The sequence below is a fragment of the Bacillus rossius genome, chromosome 3 (assembly GCF_032445375.1).
Source record: "Bacillus rossius redtenbacheri isolate Brsri chromosome 3, Brsri_v3, whole genome shotgun sequence".
Taxonomy (NCBI): Eukaryota; Metazoa; Arthropoda; class Insecta; order Phasmatodea; family Bacillidae; genus Bacillus; species Bacillus rossius.
The window spans coordinates 6,629,100-6,655,013 of record NC_086332.1 but is presented as its reverse complement, the minus strand read 5'-3'; the positions used below and the strand labels follow the sequence as shown (position 1 = coordinate 6,655,013).

The 25,914-nt window shown below is 35.6% G+C and overlaps 1 protein-coding gene and 1 long non-coding RNA gene across 4 annotated transcripts in view; one reads left to right on the top strand and one right to left on the bottom strand.

The window, feature by feature from the left end:
- LOC134530135 (uncharacterized) overlaps positions 1-18,359 on the top strand; it is a 20,751-nt gene extending 2,392 nt beyond the window's left edge. The window contains exon 4 of the long non-coding RNA XR_010074779.1: positions 18,251-18,359. This is a non-coding gene — a long non-coding RNA (uncharacterized LOC134530135). The remainder of the gene's footprint in view (positions 1-18,250) is intronic.
- Positions 4,396-25,914, bottom strand: LOC134530134 (protein argonaute-2-like). 3 transcript variants are annotated; one of them, XM_063364747.1, is made up of 3 exons: positions 25,772-25,914; positions 12,073-12,310; positions 4,396-9,503 (listed from the first exon to the last, which is right to left on the bottom strand). In XM_063364747.1, coding segments are annotated over exons 2-3 (3,198 nt in total). In that variant the 5' UTR covers positions 12,074-12,310; positions 25,772-25,914; the 3' UTR covers positions 4,396-6,306. The 3 variants fall into 3 exon arrangements, with proteins under 3 accessions (XP_063220817.1, XP_063220818.1, XP_063220819.1); XM_063364748.1 differs by lacking the exon at positions 12,073-12,310; XM_063364749.1 differs by lacking the exons at positions 12,073-12,310; positions 25,772-25,914 and adding an exon at positions 25,562-25,737.

The following is a 25,914-nucleotide window of genomic DNA, read 5'->3' as shown; positions in this document are numbered from 1 at the left end:
AAAAAGCATTAGAGAAGAGAGAAGCAGTGAGGGGTACAGAGACTATTAGTTGATTTATAGAGAGCGCGTGGTATTGAGCTCATTGTTTACTTAAAAATGCCAAGTTGTTCAATAGCAATTTGTAAAAACATTAGTGGAATTATTGAATCCTATGGAATAAACACTATTTTGACAATATATAATTTGTTTTTTATTTAATTAAATTAGTAAGGTCCTTTTCAGTTATAGTGATATCAGGGAATTATGGATTCATTTTTATATGGAGGATATTATAGATTCCAGTTCAAATTGAATAGGTACTCATACCTAAGATAGGTCAGCTATACAAAATAAAGTAGTGCATCATTGCTACGCTAAGGCGGTACGAAGTTCGCCGAGTCAGCTAGTTTTAAATAAAATTAATGTAATGAAATTTTGTGATCGGTACATTAATGCTACAGCATCAAGTATTTCATAAACAGACTCGCAGCTAAATTTAAATGTAGAACCCTTAAACCTCCAAAAAGTAAATACATTGATTCACCCAGATAGTAAGTAAATGGCTTGTAAAAATGAAAATTCTTAGGTTTAAATTTAATTCTGTAAGCTATTTCATGACACACATGGCTGAAATTCCTTACAGATAAATTAATTTTACTTTAGCCTAAGTTCTCAGAGTACTATAATTTTTTTTATTTTAAAAACAAAAAAAACTTATTTAAAAGTATTAATTTACTGACATATAATTTTTAAATACTGTCGGAAGTTTTGCTTACATATTTTTTTTTTCATTTAAAAATAAAAACAAATTGAATTCCTTATCATTAAAACCACAATGTTTGAAGACCATCGCTTGAAGAATTGTCTCACAGAATACTCAGGCAGTCAGAAGTAAAACTGCTCTTTTTATCGCAAACTCCAGTAGTGCACACTACCAATCAAGGAGCCAGTTGTCAAACCCCCTCCCTTTCACATAAACACAAACATTATTTTAAGGTAAGATGACTCAAAAACCTTACAGAAAAGATGGAGGAACCAAAAATTATTGTGTTATCACTGATATTTCCATAGTAGTGTGTGTGTTTTTCCTTTATGGCCTATCAGTAAGTAAATTTTAAGGTATATTTTTGTTAACTAAACTTCTTTGCATAAGTAATTTGATATTTTATAAATTTTTAGTTCATATATTTGTATTACTAATTTTGTAAAACTCTCTGGTATTGGTTTAAAACAATGACACAAAATAAGTTATTAAAAATAGCTGAAAGTCAATTTTATAAAATTGAGAAAAGAACAGAAGGAAATTACATTCTGTTTGAAACCAGCTGAACTGACTGATGTTTAATTTTTAAAACTGTTAATTCTGATATTAATATTTGATTTATTGAGGCAAACTGTTATTTAATTAAATAATAAAAGAAAGCTAATTAATACTCAAGAATTGAAGAAGGTTTCATTTGGCGAAGCCATTATAAAAGGAAGACGATTCCACTTATCCTCGAACACAAAGTTATGCCGAATAATTGAAAAGAAAATTGACAAACAAAATTTCGACGACGATCCGACGTAGTTGAAGCCATCAATTTCAGAAGAAAGGCGTTCCCAGGACGAATACTGAGTATCCAAGAAAGGCGTTCCCAGTACGAAGACATCAATTTCCAAAATTAGGCATCTCAGGATAGAGTTGAAAAAAAAAAAAATTCTAAATAGTTCATAGCACTCTGAACTACTACCAGGTTGGTCGTATCATTCTTTGATCACACTTAACTGATTTGACACACATTAAAATTATTTTATTCAATACCAGACTGTTAAAATATAATCGTAAAGTTGAACAGAGCTATAACTAACCGAATGATGATCTATAACACGGAACTCTGATTGTGTACCCAACAAAGACCTGCTCTACCGATTTAGCAAGTTGGCATACAAAAAAAAATTGTTAATTTTGTGATTTCAATTTTAGACACACTTAAACAAATATTGATATCGATAGTATACTAAATGTATTATAATTTGAATTCAGAACTGAAACGATATCAATTAAACTTCACTTTATTATACAAATATTGTGTTACTCATATTTCATGTAACTCAAACAATTAACAGGCATTAACTTAACTTACCTTGTATGATCTTTTTCTTTTGTTTCATTTCATTAAATCAATATAATCGGTCTAAGTATTCGAGTTAACCATAGATCAATACTAATTACCAATTTAAGTAAAGTTTTGATAAAGGAGAACCCGATAATTACCAGGAAAGTCTTGGTCACACTCGCCCCGTGAGTAAAAGCAAGATGTAAATCACGTAGCCTCAAGACAGAAGCATGAAGCATAAAGTCAACCCAAGACTGACAATTACACACACCTTAAAGGTGAACTGGCTTGTAACGACAGAGAAAGCGAGTGAACATAATTATTAATTAAGAATTGCTGGCAATCCCTAATGTGTTCAAGCATGGTGACTAAACTAAGTTTTTGGCAGAGCTGGCCTAATCTTACACAGCTATAATACTGCAAAGAGAATTTAACACACTCTTGACTAATGAGTAATGACATTACAGCGAACATAGCATCACATTCACGTGGGATCTTTACTTCCGACAGAGGTAAGAGAAAGATTTACTTCAACACAGCCTACACAATTATGCTGTACTCCACCAAATTGTCAAAAATGACAATTGGCATTCATGAAAGTAAAGAACGCTATTAACGTATATGAATCATATAATTTATTTTATTCACAATAAGTACATTCAAGAAAAAATATAATTACAAATTACAATACAGAAGTTTATTCATATACATTCCCACTTATTAACATTTGTGTTACATTATATTTATAAGACTAAAAACCTGTTAGGAATAAGATTTTCTTAAGTAAAACAATAATATACATTACGTTGGGTGAAACAAATTAACCTTTTTTTAAACCATTATAGTGATGAAAAATTGCCTCTTGTAACAAAAAAAAAACTCACAAAAAAATTTAAAATCTGTTAACATTTTTCATTCAAGCATCATTCTAAAATTTTATAAAAATTGATCATTTTGTAAATTTTTAATATTACTTAAAATTCAATGATTATTATATATGGTTTATTATACACACAAACATATATATATTAAACCATAAAATTAGCATAATAAACCATATACATATATGGTTTATTATGCTAATTTTATGGTTCGATAAAGTTAATAAATTAAAAAAAAAAAACTTTTATTTCAATGTTTTCTGGTCACACCATTTGTTTGAACAACTGGTATTCACAAAATTCTCGCAAGTATCATTGTACTAATTACCTTACACAATCACCATAAATCACCATAATTCCATAAAAAAAATGTATCGCTTTTCAGTCAGTTGTATATGATCATGGTTAGTTGAATAACAAATAGTGCAGAGTATATATGGTGTTCATATCGCCATCACACTGCTCCAAACTGTGTCCACAATTTCCTGTCATGACTCATCAGTCATTGTTTGGTGGTGTCTATTTATGCATGCATACATGCGTATACTATTGTTGAGTTAGTTACTGAGTGCAGGTTATAAATTTTTTGATGGTAACTAAGGTTTACTATAATGATATTTTCAAAAACAGAGTAACCCAAATATCATAACAAGGATGAAGAATATAATATAGAAAATAAAGGTCACTATTCTTTTGACATTTGGATGATGAGAATGACGATTTAAACCAAGTATACATTGTCTGCAAACCCCAAAGGCAGATGAGAGTTAAGCTGAACACAACTGCATTAAACAGTAATTGATTTGGAGTGACATATTTCAGAAGAGTTGCTATAGCTTCAAGTGTTCTGCAAGACATAGGAATGATGACTGCTATTTAAAATGTTGGCAAACGTAAAATTAGAAGAGAAAAGAGTCATGTCAGAGGATTCAATTGAACTGTGTACCTAGTGAAGAAATTTGTGGCCTTTACTTTCACGGCAGAAAATACGATAATTTGTTTGTTGAAAAAGTAATCAAGAAGTATTTTTGTATGAAGAGAAAATAAGAACATTATTCTCAGATTCAGGAACCCATATCATCTTACATTGGACATATTATTCCTTTCTCAAGTTCTTCAACAGACATAACTCAAAGTATTATTCCTCATCTGTCAGAACTTATAATATTGCTTGGAAAGCTACAAGTGATTAACAGGAATTATGTGATGATAATATTAAGTCCATCAGAGACAGCAGAAAGTTTTTCCTGACACTCAGGCAGTCAGGAGATGTGTCAAAATTGTTACTGGGGGCTCAAATGAAGTATATGGACATGAATACAGATATATAGCTACATTGGCTCTACACTGTTACAAAGATCTTTTATGCTTGATTTGATCCCCTAAAGTAACACATTAAACATATACACATTGAAAAGAAACTGTAGAAGTATCAGTAAACTACTGACTCCAAGTTAATTCTTGTAAAATATAATGTGAATAACAGCCCCTACTGAGGACAGTAGACTGGGTGAGGGTGGGACTCTACCCACAGCCCCCTCGTGGTTATTTCAGGTTCATTTCGTTTTGACACACAGGCAAAGAGTTACACAATGATACTTGCAAACATTTGGTGCATTACCGTTTTTCAGACAAATCGCAGGACAAGAGAACATTGATGAATTAATGATTTTTTTTTACTTTATTAAACTATAATAAACTATAAGATAAGTATACAGACAATAACACGTCAATAGTATAATTTTAAAAACTATTAAAAAAAAATTGGTTGTCTGTAAAGTCGGTGTACGGACAATAGTTTAACGTGACGTCATAACAAAACATTGATGAAATGATTGCATACTTTTATGAATAAAATTTATTCATTTTCATTGAATTATCACGATTTTGTATGGATACAAAGAAGGAGTGAAATGAAATCTACAATTTAATTGATAAATTTACTTTTATTTGCACTCATTAATTCAAATAAGTTTATTACTTTAACGAAGAGATTATTTTAACTATAACTTTTATACATGTTTGCTATTTAACTTCTTCCAATCTGTGTTATTCTGTTAAAGATAGGACAATGATAGGAAAAGTAGGAAACGAATGGGAGTGTTTCAAGTTTAATGTGCCTCGAAAAAGTCAAATCGATGGTTGTTCCAATCGAGTGGAAGAGAGATAGATGCCCGCGAGCATACAATGAGTGTAACGGGACACAGCGTAATGGGACAATGTGCGTAACGGGTCACTTTTTCGTGCGTGCAGCCGGCGTTCATCAATTTATTAGACGTCACGTCAAAAGTCACAAAAAATCTTTAATTTTGTCCATTTCTGTAAACTTTAAGTCTGATGTGCTAATGGAAAATAACTAATATTTTATGGACTTTTTCTTATTATCTGTATACAACATATTTGATAATACAATAATATAATAATTATTAGTGAAACAACTACACAATTCTTTCCAAACTAACTACACAATGTACAAAGCCTATAGCATTTATAGTGTATAACTGTATATAATTATCTAACTGTTAGGGACACGATTATATGATGAATTGCAATAAAACTGAAATAACACAGCAAAGAATGTAAATACACCATATATATCACCCAAATGCAAGTTAATACACCATTTAGCACCTAAATGTAACTAAAAACATGAATCAATCAGCAATTTAATAAAACTTAACTCAAATTACAAAAAAAAAAAAAAATCTTTTATCATAGTACATTCTTTGAATATAATTTATGTAACATTAATTTTGTACCAGAATGTATGACCCAAATTGATTGGAAATAAATTAATTATACTATTTGATCTTGATCTTACATTAATGATGCCACATGTTTCAAACACACAAAAATATTTACCAATTTATTTATATTTTTTTTAGACATGCTGATTTTACTGTATATGTGCATCAGAAGTCAATCAAAATAAGAATATGTACTAAGAAATATATATATTTTTTATATTTGTTGAATAATATAAATTACTTTTTTTAATGAATAAAGACAATACATAAAAATAAAAACAATAACACAGAAATCTCCCGTTTTAAAAATGAAATAGTCTTGTTCCTACTAATTGTTTATAGCAATGCCACACCAAATTCTTATAACAAAGTGAAAATATATTTCAAATTCTATATAAAAATGTTCCTTAGTCTGTCACTAAGACCATTTTACAGATATTTAAAATATAATACATATTCTAACTTTAAAATTACATTAATGCATTCATCAGAACACAGATTGAAAATAATAAAATTAATTTCCACAAATAAAAAAAGAAAGCAAAATAAAGTAAACTTATTCAATAAAAATCCAATCGGGTTGGAGTTTAGTATTGATGACTAAACAAAGAACATAGGGAAACCATCTGAAATTTCTTCACGAATAATCCTACGTCTCTGTTCCTCCAATAAATTATTTATTTGTATCTGATGGCCTTCTATGTAGGCCTTGACTCTGTACGCCGCGCGATCAGCGTAGTACGTGGGCGTAGGATACGACACGGAGCGTGTGCATCGGGAGAACATGTGGCACAAGTAGTAGGTGAGTTGTTCCAATTCATCTTGTGACGTGTCGTCGTCGTCATGCAGCAGATGGTACTTGGTGGGTCGACTTGTCCCTTGAATGCTGGCGTGGCTCACCATGTAGAAGTCCAGCTCCGTGGGGTGAGTGATGACCGTATCGACCACCGTGCCTGGCGGCACATTGCCATTCTTCACGTCTGCATCTTGTCGCTGCAGCGGGAAGAAGCGAGTGTGATGCCTTTTCTGCACGACAATGAAGGTTATTTTCGGCTGGTAGTTTTGGCTCAACGACTGACACGCACGGCGAATCGCTTGCATTTCTTCCCTCAAGACGTGCTCGAATCTGCCTTCGCTCACTCCATCCCGATAAAATATGATCTTCCTAGGCTGACAATTAGTTTTTTTGTAGAAAAACCGAAGCTGTTTCACAATTATATCTTGCAAATCTTTGATTATCTCTTCCTTGGGTTCCTGCAGACTAAACTGAATGTTGTAGCGAAATGCTCTCGGGTCGTGGCTGGCGCACACGGCTGCTATCGAAGGAGCGTCTCTCTGGTCGGGTGGAGGGTGCGTGACGTCTGCTCCGACTATCATGCACGGACTACTCAGGCACGGCGGCACCGAACCACTGGAGAGCTTGTGGTTCACTCCGTTCAGTTTGGCGTTTACTTTCAGCAGGATGTTGCTCACCACCGACATGTTCATTTTATTCATGGTACGAGCTCTGATGCACTGAGTGAGCACGCCTACCTGCAGCTCTGCTATCTGCTTCACGTCCGCGTACGTATTGCCTTTCCCGTCAGGTACCACTACCACCACCAGCTGCATGCCTCTCACTGAACGCAAGTACTCTCCCAGCCTTCGATGTACGTCCCTCGAGTTGCAATCGATGCTGACAGGGGGTTTCGGTGGTTCGATAACCATGCCTAATCTTTCTCCCGTTGTTTTCATGCTTGAGCCAAAACTCCACAATTTATCATCATCAGTACGCCTGCCATTCATGTTGAGAACCACCCAATTAATCAACTTTGCACCAATGAGAAAATTTTTTGCATACCATGCACCGTTTCTTGGATTCTCGATAACTTGGTTGTCATATTCTAATGAAGGAGGTTTCAAAATCCTGGCTTCGACTTCTTCAAAATGGTCACCAACAGAGAACCCAAATTCTTGGACTGTTTTGGAACTATTGAACCCAGCTTTGCTTACAGCATCCATTATCTTCCTTTTTCGTTCATCTGCACTAGTTGCTGCTTTCTTTATCATGTTGGTGGTCTGGGTGTCGGTCATTTTACGAATTACAACTTGATGTCTAACTGTGCATAGTTCTACTGGCAAATGGATTGGCTTAGGTCTCTTCAGACTGCCTACATGTAAACACGGGAGATCTGGAAAATTTAATTTCCATCTCTTTTCTCGAGAAAAATAATCTGAAACAGAAGTTGTCTGACCATCATCAAGCACAAATGTTAAATTGCGTGCAGAGGTCTCAGTTACGCTATTAACTCTGTAACATCTCTTTGTATTGGGTTGATTAGGAATTTCATAATCTACCTTGAGCGTTTTCAAGTACTTATTGAGATCATCCCTTTGGTATGGTTTCAGTGCCTGCAAGTCTTTTCTGTGGTATCCAAACAGTTCACATATTAAGTCAACAACATTCTGTTGTTTAGGGAAGCCTTTGTGCGCCACATCAATGTTTACAAAAGGCCGCCACCCTAAAACAGCACTCTGGTAGAAACCATACCACATTTCAAGACCTTCACCAAGGTCCACCACTCGTCCCGACGGAGGAGTGAAGAAACTACGGCCAACCTGCACAAGGCTTCTGGAAGTAGCAGAGGCTTCACGGAGAATCACGTCTATTGCCTGAATTACTTTTGAAGGCATTACTAAGGAGGTGCCACCACTCATGTAGTCGTAAACATCATTCAAACTCACTAAATTAGCCACATTAATAGCCACACTGAATTCTTTTGGATTCAAACTTTCCTCATCATTTACAGTGACAAAACCTGACACACTGGTGTGGAAAGGTAAGTAACCCGAGCTGTAAAGATTTCTTTTTCCATCGAAAGCTGGATAGCGTAATAGATAATTTTCTTTGCGAAACTGCTCCATTACTAATCGCAGCAACCTTTTAGGAGTGTCAGGGTCAATTTTCACATCGTAATGTACGATGAATTCACTTCTGCTTCCAGTCAAGTTCAAAGCCAGGTGATTTGTTCCAACAATTGTTTTCCGTCCCATAGTGCCGCCAATTTTCAAGTTTTTACGTGTTGGTATCCGTAAACTCAAGCCTTGCACACTTGTGACTACAGAGTCAAGTTTAGAAGGAACATTTTCATTAGGCTGTTTAGCCTGGGTGATTTCTGAGGTTGAAGTTGCCAACTGCTGCTGCCCTTTTGACAGAGGTTGTGAAGGTCCTGGCTGCCCGACCATCTGCTGTTGCTTCCCGACCGGTGGCTGTGGCTGGACACATTTTTGACCGTGAGGCTGCCGAGAAAGTTCTGCTCCCACAAGGGTTGGTGAAGGTACCTTTCCTTGCTCCTGCTGCTTCCCAGAATCTACATTCTGCGTAGCACGCGCTGCTGACAGATGCTGTACTTGCTTCGGACCCCCAATACGTCCACGCTCCTGTTTCGGAGTCTGTGTTTCACCTTTCTGTTGGCACGTCTGCGACGCCTGCCTTTCTTCATGCACACGAGCAGAGACCGGCAGTTTCTCCTCAACTGAAGGCTGGACGTGGCCCGGTTGAGTTGCCTGCTGATACTTCTGACTGTGTTGTTTGCTTTGTGACTGCTGTCCCAGCTGTTTCTCCTGTGTCTGCTGTGATGCTGTTTGCACTAGTTGCTCTGTTAAAAGTTCTTGGTGTGTTTTATCTTCCTGAAGCCCACTTCCAGATGCTGCCTGTTCTTTTTTCTCAGATTGGCCCTGCTGATCTGGATCAGTCTGTTTTTCCAGTGGCCTTGAAGGCACTGACTTTTTACTCTTTTTCTTTCCCATTATTGACACTGGAAAAAAAAATTAAAAGCATATAACTTCTTTCAGAATTGTGTTTGGTATAGTAACACCCCCACTTACATATGTACCACTTACTTTTATAGCACTTTAAATCATTTTACTTGTGCTCAAGTACAAATAAAAAAAAAATTTAAACTCCTTGGTTCCCAATGACAACTGTGAAATAAAGGCTCATTTATCAGCTTTAGTAAGTAAGCAAGCTAGGTCATGTTACATGTTTTGAGCCAGAAAATTTATTTATTAATTTAAATTAAATGTGGTTAAACTTAGTATATCTACAATCATACCCAATGGTGCAGATTTGCAATTTGTGAAAAGCTACAGTGCACATATAAAAAACCAACTATATTGCTAAACAAAACATTATACTTAAACAAATATCCAAAATCTGCACATGAAAATACTGAATAATGTCTAAATTAGCAGGTGAAAAAACAGGCAAGCAAATTGGCCTAAAAAATATGTGCCCAACAAATCAAATGTCTTACTTATTAGCAGTATGTAACGAAAATAAAAAATATGTTGGTTTCAGACAACTTTCTACACAAAAGGAACATCAAGAGAGACTATCATGCATACCACATGAGACAAGAATGCATGAAAACATTTAGTCAATATTTAAGTTTATCATGAGCACGAAGGTGAAAACCACACCAAACTGAATATTTAATCTCTTGCCACATGCCACAGAACATTTATTGCCAGTGAACTCAACGCCTACTCTGCCAGTGTTGTTGGCTTAGAGAAGCAGTTTCCTCTTTTTTTTCTTTTTTTTTTGCGAGGGAACCCTACGATCAATTTTCTTTTGGCAGAACCCCAACCCCTTCAAAGAAAGTTATTTGACAATAATTGTGAACATTCAATCCAAACTTATTTTATTTACTTATACCTAATTTTAAAGACCCCTGATTCCTAATTGTATACATGTTGTAATGTTCTAATAGAAAAGAAACTATACTGTTGAATTAATTGCCTTAATTGCATATATATGTTATGATGAATGAAATTTTTACATAGTGTGATTAATAATAGCCCTCAAATGAGGTTTAATGTCCATCAGGTGCCTGCTTTATATGACATACACCAATCACTCTCTTAACACGACTTATGCATTCATAAAAATGTTCGTGTTATTCGAAACTGCATATTCAGAAGTATTAGTCTCCATTAATAGCAAGGCTAATTTACTTAATGTGTTTCAAAATGTGTAGGAAAATATTCTTTATGTAATATAAATGCATAGAATAACACTCAACGATAAATGTGTCACACCATTTATCTTTATAAGCCTACCATTGAATACTTTGTATGACAAATACGACACCACGTTTAACGGAAATTGGTTACGTACTTATCGTCAGTCTGCTGGCTGGCTTGCCAGCCCAGGCGTGACCAACTCAAGTTGCTTACCTTTCCATGAACTTTGCAAACAATCCTTTGGTGGCAGTGAATTCAATACTACTGTTCTGATATTTACATTTTAATTTTTCAAAATTTAAAGTGCTTGTTTGTGTAGCACCGCTTGGTTCACACCAGTCCTGTCAGGCCCGTGATTTTTTTTTCCATTACACCATTCATTTAACAAACTTTTCCATGTGAATTGTTCATTTGTGTTCCAGTATCTAATGTAAAATATATTCCTGCTAGTAGAACCCACAGCATCCGACTTATATAAACGTTTGATAAGAGTCCTCATATTGTACAAATGTGCACACAGTTGACTTGCTTAAAACGAAAGTGTGACCGATACAAGTGTGGCCTTCATGACATTCTGCACGCCGTAATACTTCTAGTTTTGTCTCAAATACTTGAACACAATGCATTACGCTCTCACTTGGAAGCCACGATTCCACTGATACCAACTGCAGGTGCTTGTGCACTGCGTGCTACTGGCTGGACTGAAGTTCATCACGGCCCGGTCTGTGGCCGGGAAACAATGGCACGGCCCTGCGGCTACGTGCGGGCACCCTTCCCCCCTATGGCCAGATGGCACCCTGAGGAGTGGGCTGTAAGGAACCCCTGCTGACAGGTTCACTGGCAGGCTGCTAGCATGACCACACTGGAGTTCCCACACTCTTACATTCAGCCCGTTTCCCTGACTGTTCCCTTTACCCATATAGCATTTGTTCCCTGTATCGTTGGCGTACCTAGCAAGGTAACATACATTACAATACACATTATTATTAAAACACTTCAACAAACGTGCACATCACGCAGAATTGACTACACTTCCATCAAACCTACACTGCCAAATTAAAAAAAAAAACTAATATATTTGATCAAACAATGAAATCATACATTATCGATTGTGATCAGACGAAAGACTACATACATTTTATTGTACTTAAAATTAATTCACAGTTGTTCATTATAGTAAAAATAAGATGCAGATCATAAACAACAACCGGATTTATGATTAAAATACATACTAGGTTTAAGACCTTAAAATACTAAAATTATATTAAAAAAAAAAAAGATACTATAATTATAACAGGTAGGCCTATTATTAATTTTCTTGTGCTTTCCTGGGTTTAAAGACAATAAAAAACCTACACTTACTTCAATATTGGTCACAATTGCACGTTACATAAAAACATTTGAAGAATTTGCTGGGTTCTGAAAAGACTTTATTTTTCGTAAAAAAAAAAGTTACTCTACAGGATTTATGATGAAAATTAAGTATCTCGAGAACAATTAATAATTTTTTTTTTTATTATTTTTGACTCAATATTCACACTAGCACAATGGCCGCCACCTCTTGACCAAAACACTGCTCCAGACTATACACACGAAACATCTGTAAAAAAAAAAAAGGTTAGTTGCTTCAAGAAACTGACTTTAAAATGTTACTGAAATGTCTGACAAAGAGAAGATTTATTACTGATATTAAATCTCATGGTTTCACATGAACTCATTGTTCAAGCCAAGGACTCGGTCCTTGGAACGATGACTAAAACAAATTTTGAAGTATTGTTGCAGGCTGGACACTGATGACTGCAGTCAAAGAATTCTAAAAAACATGTCTGAAAATGTTTATAAATCGGTGTCGCCCGGACAGCAGCTGTGAAATTTGTTCCTCCACTACATAAGATTATTTTTTAGGGCCATCACCCAACTGGAAACAACCATCCAACCACTAATGCAGACTTGACTACCTCCATCCGTGAAGGATAAAGCACAAGTCACAAGAAATGAAAAAAAAAACTCAACATACATATAACTGTCCTTGAGTTACCATGCTTGGCAGGGAACTACCATTTCTGTCTCTATTGCACTTCAGGGCATCATCTGCTTCTCTCTTTCTCAGTCTAACACTGATGTAATTTACAGTCACATTGCATCATAATGCTTCGAGACAAAGGATAATAGCCAAAACAAGTAAAAACTTAACCAACCAGCCAAATAGGTAATAATGACTTTTAGCAACTTTAAAAGTTTAAATTAAGTAAATTAAAAACATACAAACATGAACTAATGAGAAATAAGAGAAAAAATATACATTCTAATATACGACAAACTCTGAAACATATTGGGCGTTATTTACATTGAAAAAGAAAACCTAACCAAGTACTGAAAATAATCAAAAAACATTTAAAAAATTTATTTATGTCAATGTTTTATATGTTACAATTGTAGACGAGATTACATTGATCAACTTGAACGTTTTGTCCCAATCTGTGTCCTTTGGGAGCATAGAAGAAAAAGAAGAAGACTTGTGATATTTTTTTCTTTTCGGTTTCCATTATACGAAGGTAAATAGAATATAACAGACGGTGTGGTGGAAACCTGAGAAAAGACTGAGACAAAATATTGATCAGTGCTGTCAATTTCCAACCAAAGCTTTTCAAAGGCCGAACACATGAATTTATTTTTTGCAGTGTGCTTAGAAATTCATTTGTTAGGTATACTTTTTTATTAAACTCCCACAACTTTCACAAGGTAAATTATATTCAAAACTTAGCTGCGTACTCATTTACAATGCACGAAAATGGTTTAAAAAAAAGTTGAAAAACATTTATTTTGATGGTCTATATTTACTGGACTCTTCTGACTACTTTGGATCTCAGTAGATTCGAACATTGGACATCGCAATTGTAGACAGGGCAGTTTTCCATGCAACCATGTGATGGATCACATTAAGATAAGGACACGGACCGCCCTCGGGTTTGGACTGTTGTCGACGGGGCTTAACACTCTCACACTGTTCAGACAGGCAGACATACAGAGGGACAAACTCTCTCTTTTATTATATTAGATTATCCCATAATAGCAGATGAGAGGAAGTATTAAAATGGAAATTAATTTATTATGAACTTGAATTAAAACTGAAATATGTTAACCATCTCACACAACTGCATTATAGAAAAGAATACAATATAAAAGTGAAATGTGTTGCAAATAAAATCTCACAATGTTATCAAACATGGAGACAAAGACAGACAAAGAATTTAACAGTTGGCCGACTCTACTTTATTCTTTAAGCAGAATATATTGCGACAAGTCACAATTATGCCCAGTTAAGACGATGACTGTTCCTTGCACATACATAATCCTTGAAAAAATATTTCACAGACTGTTGCAAGTAGTTGTGTGAAAAGTTTGTTAATGATGATTACTTTACTCGAAGACTATTATTGGTGATTCTCAAAATAAAAAAAAAATTAAAATAAATTTAGAAAGAAAATACATATTGCCGAGCTGCCAAAACGGCGCGACTCTCGACCCAGCCCGCAAATGACAACTCACTAGACAAAGCCAGTACAAAAAACATGTAAGTCCTTCAAGCATTACATAGCTGGGGACTTTTCCAGTTAAAATGCCTTCTTATTGGCTACAACCCTTATTCTTACAATTACATACCAATAAGTGATTCCCCGTTCAGCGGGCCTTACCTACATTCTGTCACCTGTCTGTCTCTCTCTTACACAGACTACGATAATGTATCGTCCATTATTTCGATGCACGGCATCGGGCCTCTATCTTTCCTTCTCTGAAACCACTGTCCTACGTTTTTGAAACGTTACTAACACACTATGAAACACATACTAAAAAACTAAAGCTATGAAAATAATATTTAAATGCAATTAAATACTGCAATTCACACTTACAAACATAGTCACCTTGCCAACAAAGTGATAATAGGTAAAAAAACATAGTTAAAAGGCTTCTCTAAATAAAATTAATTACAAGGATATTCCTAATGACAATTTCAATACAGAACTAGGTTACTATGACCTTGAACTTACATTACCAGTTGATCCCTTCTGAATGACAAAATATATATTAACCTATTCCTTTAACAAATACTCGTAAACTCTGGGGAGGGAAGGGTCTTGCAATGTTACAATATACATTATTCACTTGGAACAGTGTGGGTTTGTATATATGAAGGGTTACCAAAATATCCTCTGCTACTATAAATGACCTACTATAAACCTATGTACTCATATTATTAAGATATTTGTATTTAGATATACAATAAATCAATTAGTGAATAAGTACCTACATTTTAGCTTTGTGAATTGTGTATAAAATTACACAGAGACAATTTATTCATTAAGAATACGTCATTATTGTTAAAATAATCTGAAACCATACTTAATTGAAAGATTAATTACTTAACCCAAAAAAAACCTAGAAAATCAAGATTACTGTATTTTGGGCCGTAACCCAATTTCACCATTTTAGAACTGAAAATTAAAAAAAAATCCTTAGTGAGACAGTAGACACTAGATCTTAAGATAAAACTAGTCACATCATTTTTAGCTTTTTAAAGGCCTTTTGAATCCGCGAATAAGGGGAAAAACGAGTTTTTAGTATATTTTGTGTGAGTCACACTAACAAACAATTTATCTAAATCAAACCAATATACTTACACAGTATTTGACATAACAGTTTGACGCCACTCCCGCTGCCTGTCTAAGTTTTTTAAGTACTTATTGATTTGAAAAATGATCTCAGGGATATTAACAGGGGTTCAGCCTCGTGGCTGCAGGCAGGAGCGCATCGCGGTTCGAAATCTACCCGGGCTGTTCAGGCCACCCAGGACGCCTTATAAATAAATGGTAAACTGGTTGACACGACACTGCACTTTATTAAGAACCGTTACACACACTGGTCCAAGTACTGGCCGCGTCTGTTGTCTGACCGCCGCGGCACGTGAGTCTCTATGCGTAGACGATGCGCGCGACCAGGATAGTTGGCAAAATGGTATGTGCGGACTTATATTGTGGCCGTTATCAAAGTGAAAGATGCGGCGGATAGTCGCGGAGTTGCAAGGTTGCAACAGCGTATGCAGAGATTGGCGTTATTACGTAAAATAGCCCGTACGAATGAATGTTCTAAAGTTAGTTGCAATCTAACCTGTTGCAAAACATAAAAGTCCCGAAAAGTAAGTAGGTCCGGTTAGATAACACATACAAGTTACAGTCACTAATTAAAATGACGTGGTTAGATTACACGTATAAGTTACACATTTCAATTAGATGAATGTTTGATATGTAGATTAACGAGTAAGAACTCGACACACGTGGCTGGCTAGGAGCCTTCGACGATAACGATTACTTGGCTTTGAAGCCGGAAACTGCGTAACTCATTTACGCTGTCCTTAAACTCTGGACATTAAAATTACGTAATAAATGCAAAACTCCTTGTCGGGATAAAATAATTAGTTAACGAGTCGCACGAAAAGACGTGCGACTGAGTGGGGTCGGCACAGAGCTGATTAAAGGATTTGAAGAACTTACACTATTGCTGAGACTTGGATGAGGCGCGAAAGTTGAGGGCTCTGCGTTCGCAGAGCGACCGACCCCTGCGAGTCCCCGACGGTAACTGAGCGCGAGGGCGCCCTGCGACCTCGCGCCTAGACACGTGAAGCGCGGGAAAACAGCCCCAACCAGTTTTGGACTTAAATGACATATTTCACAATACCTATATGATTATAGAATTGGACATAATTTCCCTTGAATTAATTATCTTTTAATTGTTATTTATTTGGTTGTTTTTGAGTTAAAAGAATAATTTAATGATTTAGTTTAGCGCATTGCCACACCCGGCCGGGTGCTGTAATCGACTTGGTGTTCGTCGCGGTGCACTTACACTCACTCGGCGGACATCACGCTCGGGCATGAGGGAGCAGCGGCGGTTGGTGTCAAGTTTTTTATTCAAAAATTTATAGAAAATGTATGGTTATTAAGGTTTCAAATGAAAGCCAGATGTTACTGTACTTCTATTTTCTGTGAAAGTTTAAAGACATTTTTTTGATGTTACAATTTGCTCATGTGCTTTAATATAGAAGAAAGCAAGAGATGTTTTTCCAAATATATTTTTAAATCCACCAAAAATCCAGGAATCAGATTAGAAACTGACTTCATTTTACTCACAAAGTCGAGGTCTCCGTAATGACATAATGAAGATGATCAAAAGAGGATATTTAAAAAAAAAAGTTTAAAGATTGCTAGCTATTTTTTCTTTTTAAAAAATTGCTTCCTGGTACAGAAAACCCGATTGGAGAACATATACACAAAGTTCACGTCTCTATGCCTTTCCGTCTCTGCACTACACGAACTGAACAACAGACAGGCAAAACTCTCTCTTTTATTATTACAGCTAGATAGCAGGCTACAACTGAGTTACAAACATTTCACGTCACGGGTGCCAGGGTAATAGGCCCAACGCAGGTTCCTGCAAGGAGCGGGTCCTGGGAGAGTGGTCCAGCTTGCCCAACCCTGCAGCCACCCCTGTATCCAACGACAATGTCAACGAGATGTTAAGACCTCATAGGCGTACCGGGGGGGGGGGGGGGGGGAAGTGTTTTTGGGGTTCAACCCCCCCCCCCCCCCCCCCCACGAAATAAAGGCAAGAATATTATGAACACTCATGTCATTCGAAACTCATTTTCTGAAGTTTCACACCGAGCAACGAGAGAGAACGTCACCAAGCAGCCCAATTTGTAAGTTAATGTAAACAAATTTGAATTGCAGTAGTTGGTTTTCACGAGAATGTGGATACTGAATTTGCCAAAAAAATAGAAGAATTCTTCTGTAAAATGTTTGTAAGTTTAAAAAAGTGTATTATAAACAATTATTTTTTGGTGTTTATGCAGTTTTTCTTAAAAATCAGAAACCCCACCACCCCATCCCTCGAAAAAAATCCTGGGTACGCCTATGTAAGACCTAATTCATTCCTGTTGTAGCATTGCAGAAACATGCCCTTCCTAGCTTTTACGAGTGTGTTTCGAGAGGAATAAATAATATATTTTGTCATGCCGATAGATCAAACATTATACAGCTTCAAGATCATGGTAACCTAGTTTTGTATTTATATTTTATCATTTGGAATATTCTTGTAAGTAATCTGATATTTAATTATTTTTATTTAAAAGAACCTTTTAACTATGTTTTTTTACTGATTATCACAATGTTGGCTTGGTTACTATTTATTTGTGCAATTTTCAGTTATTTCATTTAAATGTTAATTTTATCGATGTACTTTTACATGTGTATAATTGTGCGTTAGTGGTTTCTTTGAAAGAGAGATGCGTGACCTCGAGGTGCCAAAATAAGACATTTATTGCATCATGTGTTAAATAGAGACATAGATGTTTGCCATGTCCATGGAAAAGCTCTGTGACCTGGGAATCACAGAATAGTAATTGTAAGAAAAGTATATGTAGCCAATAGGAAGCCAGTGTTTATGAAATACCCCAGTTATATACTTTTTTGTATGTTTTTTGTAGGTACAGTAGAGTCTCACTAATCCGGACTTGTCCGGACCGGACCCTGTCCGGATCACCGAAAGTCCGGATCATCCGTAAACAACTTTAAAATGTATCAAAAACAAGTTTTATAGGCTAAATAAAAAATCTTTATGCTTAAAAATCAACTGCGTTTTATTATAAGGTACTTAAGAAACTATATACATATGTATGTAACATATATAAAACAATAATATGTATTGTACATACCTACATGTAATTAAAAAGTATAAAACAATTAATTTACACGAAAAAGTCTGTAATATTCTTTTGTTTTAAAGAAGATTGCCGTCGTTTTGCCGTGCGATCTCGTAGGCGCCTCAACGTCAGTAGCTCAGCAGACGTTGTGTCGCTTTGCTTCTCAAAGTAACTCAGCAACCCCTCCAGCATTGTAGTCGCTTCGCCATGAGTTGGGCCAAGTGATTCCTCCGTACCTCCATCGTCATCTTCCGAACTGTCTATTTCAGTTGCTGTGTTTGCAATGCATGCCTCCACGATTTCATCTTCACTTAACATTTGATGACCAATACCGTTGTCATCGTTAATCCATTCTGATATGTCATTCTCCTCTATGTTGGCACAACCCTCCAACTGTTGAAAAACATGTACAAAATCAAAGCTAGTTGAAGTTGGTTGAGTTTCGTCTTGTCCCTTGTACTGCAACATGTTTGTTTTGACAGTTTAATTATTTATTATTATTTACGATTTATTTTATTTTGTTTGCTCTATGTCCAATATTGTTTATTTTCAGAAACGGCAATATTTTGTTCTGTATGTCTATGGAAAAGTGATTCTTTGGATTTTTACCGGACTATTTGAACTAGGTATTGTTGATACCCCTCTAAGGACTAATGGACTTGGAAACTGTAAACGGTAAAATTAACGCCGTGATTTTATTATGTAAATTATGATTTTAATATTTATTTATTTAAATTTTAAGTGAAATTTTGTTATCCGCGCAATTGTTGCGTTCGGAGTTCACGTTTTCGTTATGAAATTGGGTAACCGAATTTGGTTTTTTGGCCAATCACGGGCCACCATTTAAAAGTTGAGTCTTACTGGTTTATTTGAGAAGCTAGTAAGAAAGAGAGTTCTTAATGGCCAGCTGAATGAGCGGCAACTTCGTGACGTCGGCGAATTTAAATCCTGAAAATTAGCTATTTAGCATCAGGCATCCCGGATAGTGGATGATAATTATGAACCATTAGGGAGTTCAGAATATTGAAATAGGATTTATCTAAAAAGATAAATAATATAGGAGTGAATAACGTGAGTAATAAAAGTGCCCAGATTTTTGTGTCCTCATCTTATGCACAAATCACGCAACTCCCGTTTTTACGTCACATCGTCGCCGAAACTTAATATAAACATTGATTTTCTGAATGAAATTGACTTTATAGATGATTTAAATAATACTTGGATATAAATTTTACGAATTTACACACTTATTAACAGACTCAGTGGTCCTATAGATGAGAGGCTCTGAGCTCTGCCGATGACATTTTGAACCTAACTAGCCGAGGTAAATTGATTTTAAGTTCCCTAAAAACATTAATTAAAAACTGTGTAGTGTCAACGAACCCGAGTAAAGACTTTTGTAAATATTTAAATGTGCGCAACATAACTCCTGGTAATTGAACTTTTATTGAATTCCTATGATGTCAATGTTAAGTTAGGTTGTTGTTTGAATATGAATAGCAATTAAGTTATATATATTAATAAGATTAAAATTTTGAAATCGTTTTACATTGGGAATAAAATAATTCTATATTTTATATTCAAAGTGTTGTGTTATGTCATTTGTAGTTTTATCTACCCCAATGTGTATTTATGTATGTTTATAACCAATTAAGTGACACCTAACTGTGACCTACCTGATGTCAGGATTGCCAGCAGAGAGCCACACAATAAGGAATAAAAAAATTTGTTACACAGTTTTAAACACAGCCCAACGTTTTAGTGTGTGGAGCCTAAGCAGTAAAGTCTCTGCACATATTAATTTGACACTCCAAGTGGGGACTCAAGTATAAAGTTCCCTCACACCCTGTTTTTCCTGTGAAATGCTTGGCCACAAATTTTTCCAGCTTTTTTGAAGAGTTGACGGCTTAATTTCTTCCCATGCTTCTGCGACCAAGTAAATGACAGTCTTCATTGTCACTTTCTTAATTCTTAGCTGACGGGTCTGCTTCTTGTTGCTCTAAAAGAAACATGATCATTTTTTTCCTATATTGCCGTTTTATTGCTTCAATCACCCCTTGATCCATTGGTTGTATCAAAGCAGTCACGTTTGGTGGCAGAAATTTTACGAAAATTTCACCGTCTCGCAATTCTTCTTCATTCGAGTGGCATGGTGCATTATCAATTAACAACACAGCTTTTTCTGGGCGGTTTTCGTCTCTCAAAAACTTTTTTATTTTAGGAACAAATGTTTCAAAAAACCAAGCTTTAAAAATTTTGCTGTCCATCCATTCTGATTTTTGTGAAGTGTACTGGGCTGGAAGAGCATTTCTATTAAGATTTTTAAGGGCCCTAGGCTTAGCCGATTTGCCTATAACCAATAGCGGAATTTTCAAGTTGCCAGAAGCATTACTACAAGGAAGCAAAGTTACTCTTTCTTTTTTTACCTAATGACCTTTGGCTACAGAATCCAATTTTGATGCTAATGTTTTTTTTGGAAGCATTTTGTAATTTAATCCCGTTTCATCAGCGTTAAACACTTGGCAAGGCTCTAAGTTTTCATCTTTAACAAACTTTTCAAATTTTACTTTAAAGTCTTCACTTGCACTATTGTCACCTGACAACATTTCACCACTTACACTAAGTTCACGAATACCGTGTCGATCTTTCCAACGAGATAACCATCCCACACTGGCAGTAAAAGCAGGGTCACCTTTTAATTTTTCATTGAGTTTGAGCGCGAACGCTTGAAATGTTACGCCCGACAGCGGAACGCCTTGTTCACGTTGTTGGCAAAACCAAATGTACAAAGCCTCGTCGATAGTTTCATTTTTTGGTTTTTTTAACGTGCTTCTGTTACCCAGACTGTCCTTACTCACCATTTTAGCACAAAAATCTTCAATTTCTTTCCGATTTTTTTTCCAATCAGAAACAGTTTGTTTTCCCACTCCTAGATCTTGCGCGATTCTAGTTAATGATGCACCCGCATCAATACGATATAAGGCTTGGAGTTTTTGCTCCATAGTTACAGTCACTTTCTTACGTTTAGTAGCCATTACGTTGCTCTTAATAAGTGTACACAATACAATGCTCGCACTGAATAAAATTAAACTGTCACAAACACTTGTCACCAGCACGAGTAACCATCGACTGAAGGGAACAAAACAAAACAACTCGCAGGTATAGATAGAGTGAGTCACTTCTTGGAAAAGACGATGAGCGGAAAACTAGCGGTAATACTCCCGGCTACTGAGGGCAAGAGGACCCTCTCTTACAAATATATTTTCTTATTTTCCTTTGTCACAATATTCTTATTCATCATTTACTTATTTTTTATATCCGTCCGGATTAACCGGATGTCCGGACTAGCGGGGTCCGAATTAGCGAGACTCTACTGTACTTGTTTTGTCAACGTGGAACTGAAAGGTCTCAGCTGGCTGATGGTTTAAAAAATAATATAGTTATGTAGTTTATTTGATTTGCAAATTTCGCATCTTCTGTCTGGAAAGCACCGACATATAATTTTTTGGACCTTTTATTTAGAATTCATGTATCGCAGTAAGTGTTAAGCCAAAAACAAAACTTCAAAATTTGTTTTAGTCGTCATTCCAAGGAAAAAGTCCTTGGCTTGTACTATGACAGGGGCGAATATTCCATGGAACCAAGGGAACCATTGGTTCCCTACTGCTGACAAATAAAAAAAATAAATATATTACTACTTGTCTACTGTCGTAAATAATTCAACTCGTATTTTTTGAACAGCTCGCCCTCACACTTTGTGTAGGCGCGTTCGTGCGTTGAACCTCTTCAGCTATCGCTTCATCTCTCTCACGCCTCTCTTTCTCTCTCTGCCTTCCCCGCTTCCACATCCCCCCCACCCTGGGGCTACCATTGCTTTCTGCGCCTTCATTGGTGGCCGACTCCTCTCCGCCTTCGCCTTCGGGTGTTTCCGTGAGCACTCAGCTTCGGCTTCCGACCTGGGGAACCAAGCCAGAGGGCTGGTTCCATCGCGTGACGCATGGTGTATTCTCTAGATAAATTGTGTGCTTCGTGTTGCGTAAAATAACTCGCCTGACAGCCTGAAAGCAGATTTACTACATTAAGAATACGTACTTTATAATACTTAATTACGTCACAAGTTTTTGGTGAAGAGTTTCGTCAAATTCAAAAGTGGCCACATAGCTACAGCATTACGGTAGGCTTGGCCAAGGGAACCAACAGTCTATTCTGCGGGCCCTGGCCATGGAGGGGATTTTAAGGGGTGTGCGGAGGGACGAGGCTGTCGCAGTAGGGGAGGGAGCGGCAGGAAACAGACGCGCTTGTGACTGCGTGGTAGAAAATTTTAGAGGTGTAAAAGTAACGAAAAAAGCGTATCCGTATGTATTCGTTACTATAGCAATTAGTACTCGTTACTATTGTATCGTTACATTACTCGTTACTTCTGATACCGCATAACATGCTATGTTATGTTGCAGCAACGAATCGAGTCGTATTGCGTACGCGTACAGTATGACGTCGCGTAAATAATAAATAGATTATATACAATTAACAATATTTGATAATTAACAGTTTTTGTTAGCCAAGAAACAATTAAATCTCATTATAGCGGCTTTATTATATTATCTCTTTTAAGATAAGAACAAAAAAAACGTGAAAATACGCGATACTAAAAAACAAAAACATACATATTTCTCATTTGTAAAAAATACTTTCTTACGTTGCTTTTGTTCCAATCTCAAACTTTGTCTACACACACAATACCTTTAATAAACAGTAAAAAAAACTTGAACGACGAATTTCCAAATTATACTTTACTTAATAAACAAACATCGTTCTTTGTAACGTAAATTCATCGAATATGCGCGCGCATGCGTAAAACATACGAAAACTGCGAGTATAAAGATTCAGCCGTGTGTAATGTTTCGTTACTCGGTACTAGATGGCGCACCCGTTACTCAGTACCGAGTACATACGATTTGCTACAGCTCTAGAAAATTTACTTGTTTCATCTTTTTGTGCTAAAAGTTTCGAACAAAAACGAGTTTTAATTTTGCAAGGTAGACCCACGCCAGACATATCGTGTATGGTAACAAATGCTAAATCAAGCGGTGTGCAGTGCTAGTGCAAAAGACACTTCAAATCTAATAAGCGAAATAGCCTAACAAAATGACCATACATGCTCATGCTTGAAAGTGAGAGTTAAGATTATAAAATTCTGTGTGACTTTAACATGTATTGCATTGACTACCAAAATCATAATTTCGTGAATTTTGATATAGGTATGCTGGTGATGTGTTTCCGAGCGTATCTTTCACTGTTTCACTGATTAAAATATCTTGCTTTGTGTAACGACGATTGCTCAAGTTTTAGTCATACCAGCTTTTTAATTTTATTATAATATAGGAAATGTTGACTTAACATTTTGAAGAGAAACTCTTAGGCCTAGCTTTCATCGACACTTAAAATTGTTTTTCTGCGGAAGCCGCCTTATTAGTCGAGGCAACAAAAGAAAAATAGATGAAAAACATACTAATAGACCCATTTGTCGGTGGTGAACGGGAGGTGGGAGGGCTGTTTAAAGGTACAGTTCATAGCTTTTGCTTAAGTATTTTCCAAACTATGGGTTTTAGCAAAAAAAAAAAAAAAAAAAAAAAAAAATTAGATACAAAATTAAAGAGCATAAAATTTCCTACAAAAGAGCTACGTTAAACCGCTTAAATAGCACCAATTTGCACCTTAAAATCAAATTTTTCTGGGGGAGGACCACCGTACCCCCCCCCCCCCCACCTTAATAGGGGGTGACAGTGAACATACTCTTGGTTCCCCCACTTTGAAATTCACCCTTCGCCACTGTGCTATGAGTTTGCGTTAAACCATGAGATTTAATAGCAGTGATAAATAACATTTTCATTGGCTATTCGGTACCATCAACAGTTGGAATTTCTTGAAGCAACAAGACTTTTTTGTGATGTATTGTTTATAATCTGAAACAGTGTCATCTGAATATGGCCACTGTGGTAGTGTGAATTTTCAGTCAAGAATAATAAAGAGGCAGTAAAAATCAGTCATTTTCGAGAGACTTTATTTTCATCATGAATAATTTAGAGCATTGTTTGTATGAAATTTGAACATTATTTTCAAACCAAACAAATTATTGAAATATTTGTGCAATTCAAACGGAATTTGGCTAGCTGTCACAGTGTTTGTGTTAGTTCAGGTTTTTTATCAGCATAATTTTCTAGTGTAGCAACTAGTGCTAAAAAAATTCTGAAATTGTTTTTTATTTTCTACAAATACTTAAGCGACATTGCGTTATTAAAATGATTTCACTACCTGAGAGAATAGTTATTCTCAAATAGTATAGGTAGGGTAGTGTCTTATACCAGCCATGTTGGACATAGTATATTAAGGTTTTATGTTTACTTATTGCCTAACACTTAAGCCATATATGGGAAAATAATATATTAATTATATGATGTCATTAATGATATTTTTAATGTTTTTTTTAAATATGTAAATGGAAAGGTTTAAAGTGTGAAAATTGGTTAAGTAAAAAAAAAACTTAAAATTTTGTTTAAATGCAACAGATTGGTTAGGCTATATGAGCAACATTCAAAAATAAATACTGTACGATCAAAAGCTAAAGGTTATTTAGGTAAGCAATATCCAAATATTTTAGCATCTAGTATGAATTAAAAAATTCATTATGCAGTTAAATATTGTAAAATAATGTCCTTAAAAAACATAAAGTTTACATTGTAAAGAATTACTTGTAAAGAACAATTTTAAATATTTTAAATTTTGTTAACCTAACCTAACCGACCGATCAAATAAATCTTCTTTATTTTAATACTACCTAACTTAACCAATTGTTTAACCTAATAACAGTATTATACAACATTTAGAATTTCAAATTGATTTTATCAGAAGGCCAATTACACTAAAAATTACTTAAATGAACATTAGAAGAATTAAAAAAACTTAAATTTCCAGGTCTTTTAATTCCGATTGCTTTTTCTCGATTCTAAAAATAACCAGTCTTCTATTTTTCTCGATGTTCCAAAGCAAATCAGCTAATTTAGTCAGGAAAAATAGAATTTGCATACAACTACTAACGTGATGATGTAAGAACTACGTAACACCTCCCATCAGATTGACGTATACACTTCTAAATCACAAATCTTATTGACTTCTGCGTGGGGCCACGGCAATGTAATAATGAAATAGAAGAAACACAAATTTGGACATGCCAAGAAATATGACAACGAAAGCATGCCATCAAAATAAACGGGGCTGGATGAGAAGGAGCTGTAAATCTATACTCACCAATTTAGCTATATGGTTGTTGCTCACCAAGGAATTTGTCAAACAAACCTTCCACAGAGTGACATAGAATTATAAAGACAGATGATTTCACGATAATAGTGATGGGTCGTTCGTTAACGATTCGTTCAAAAAGAACGAATCTT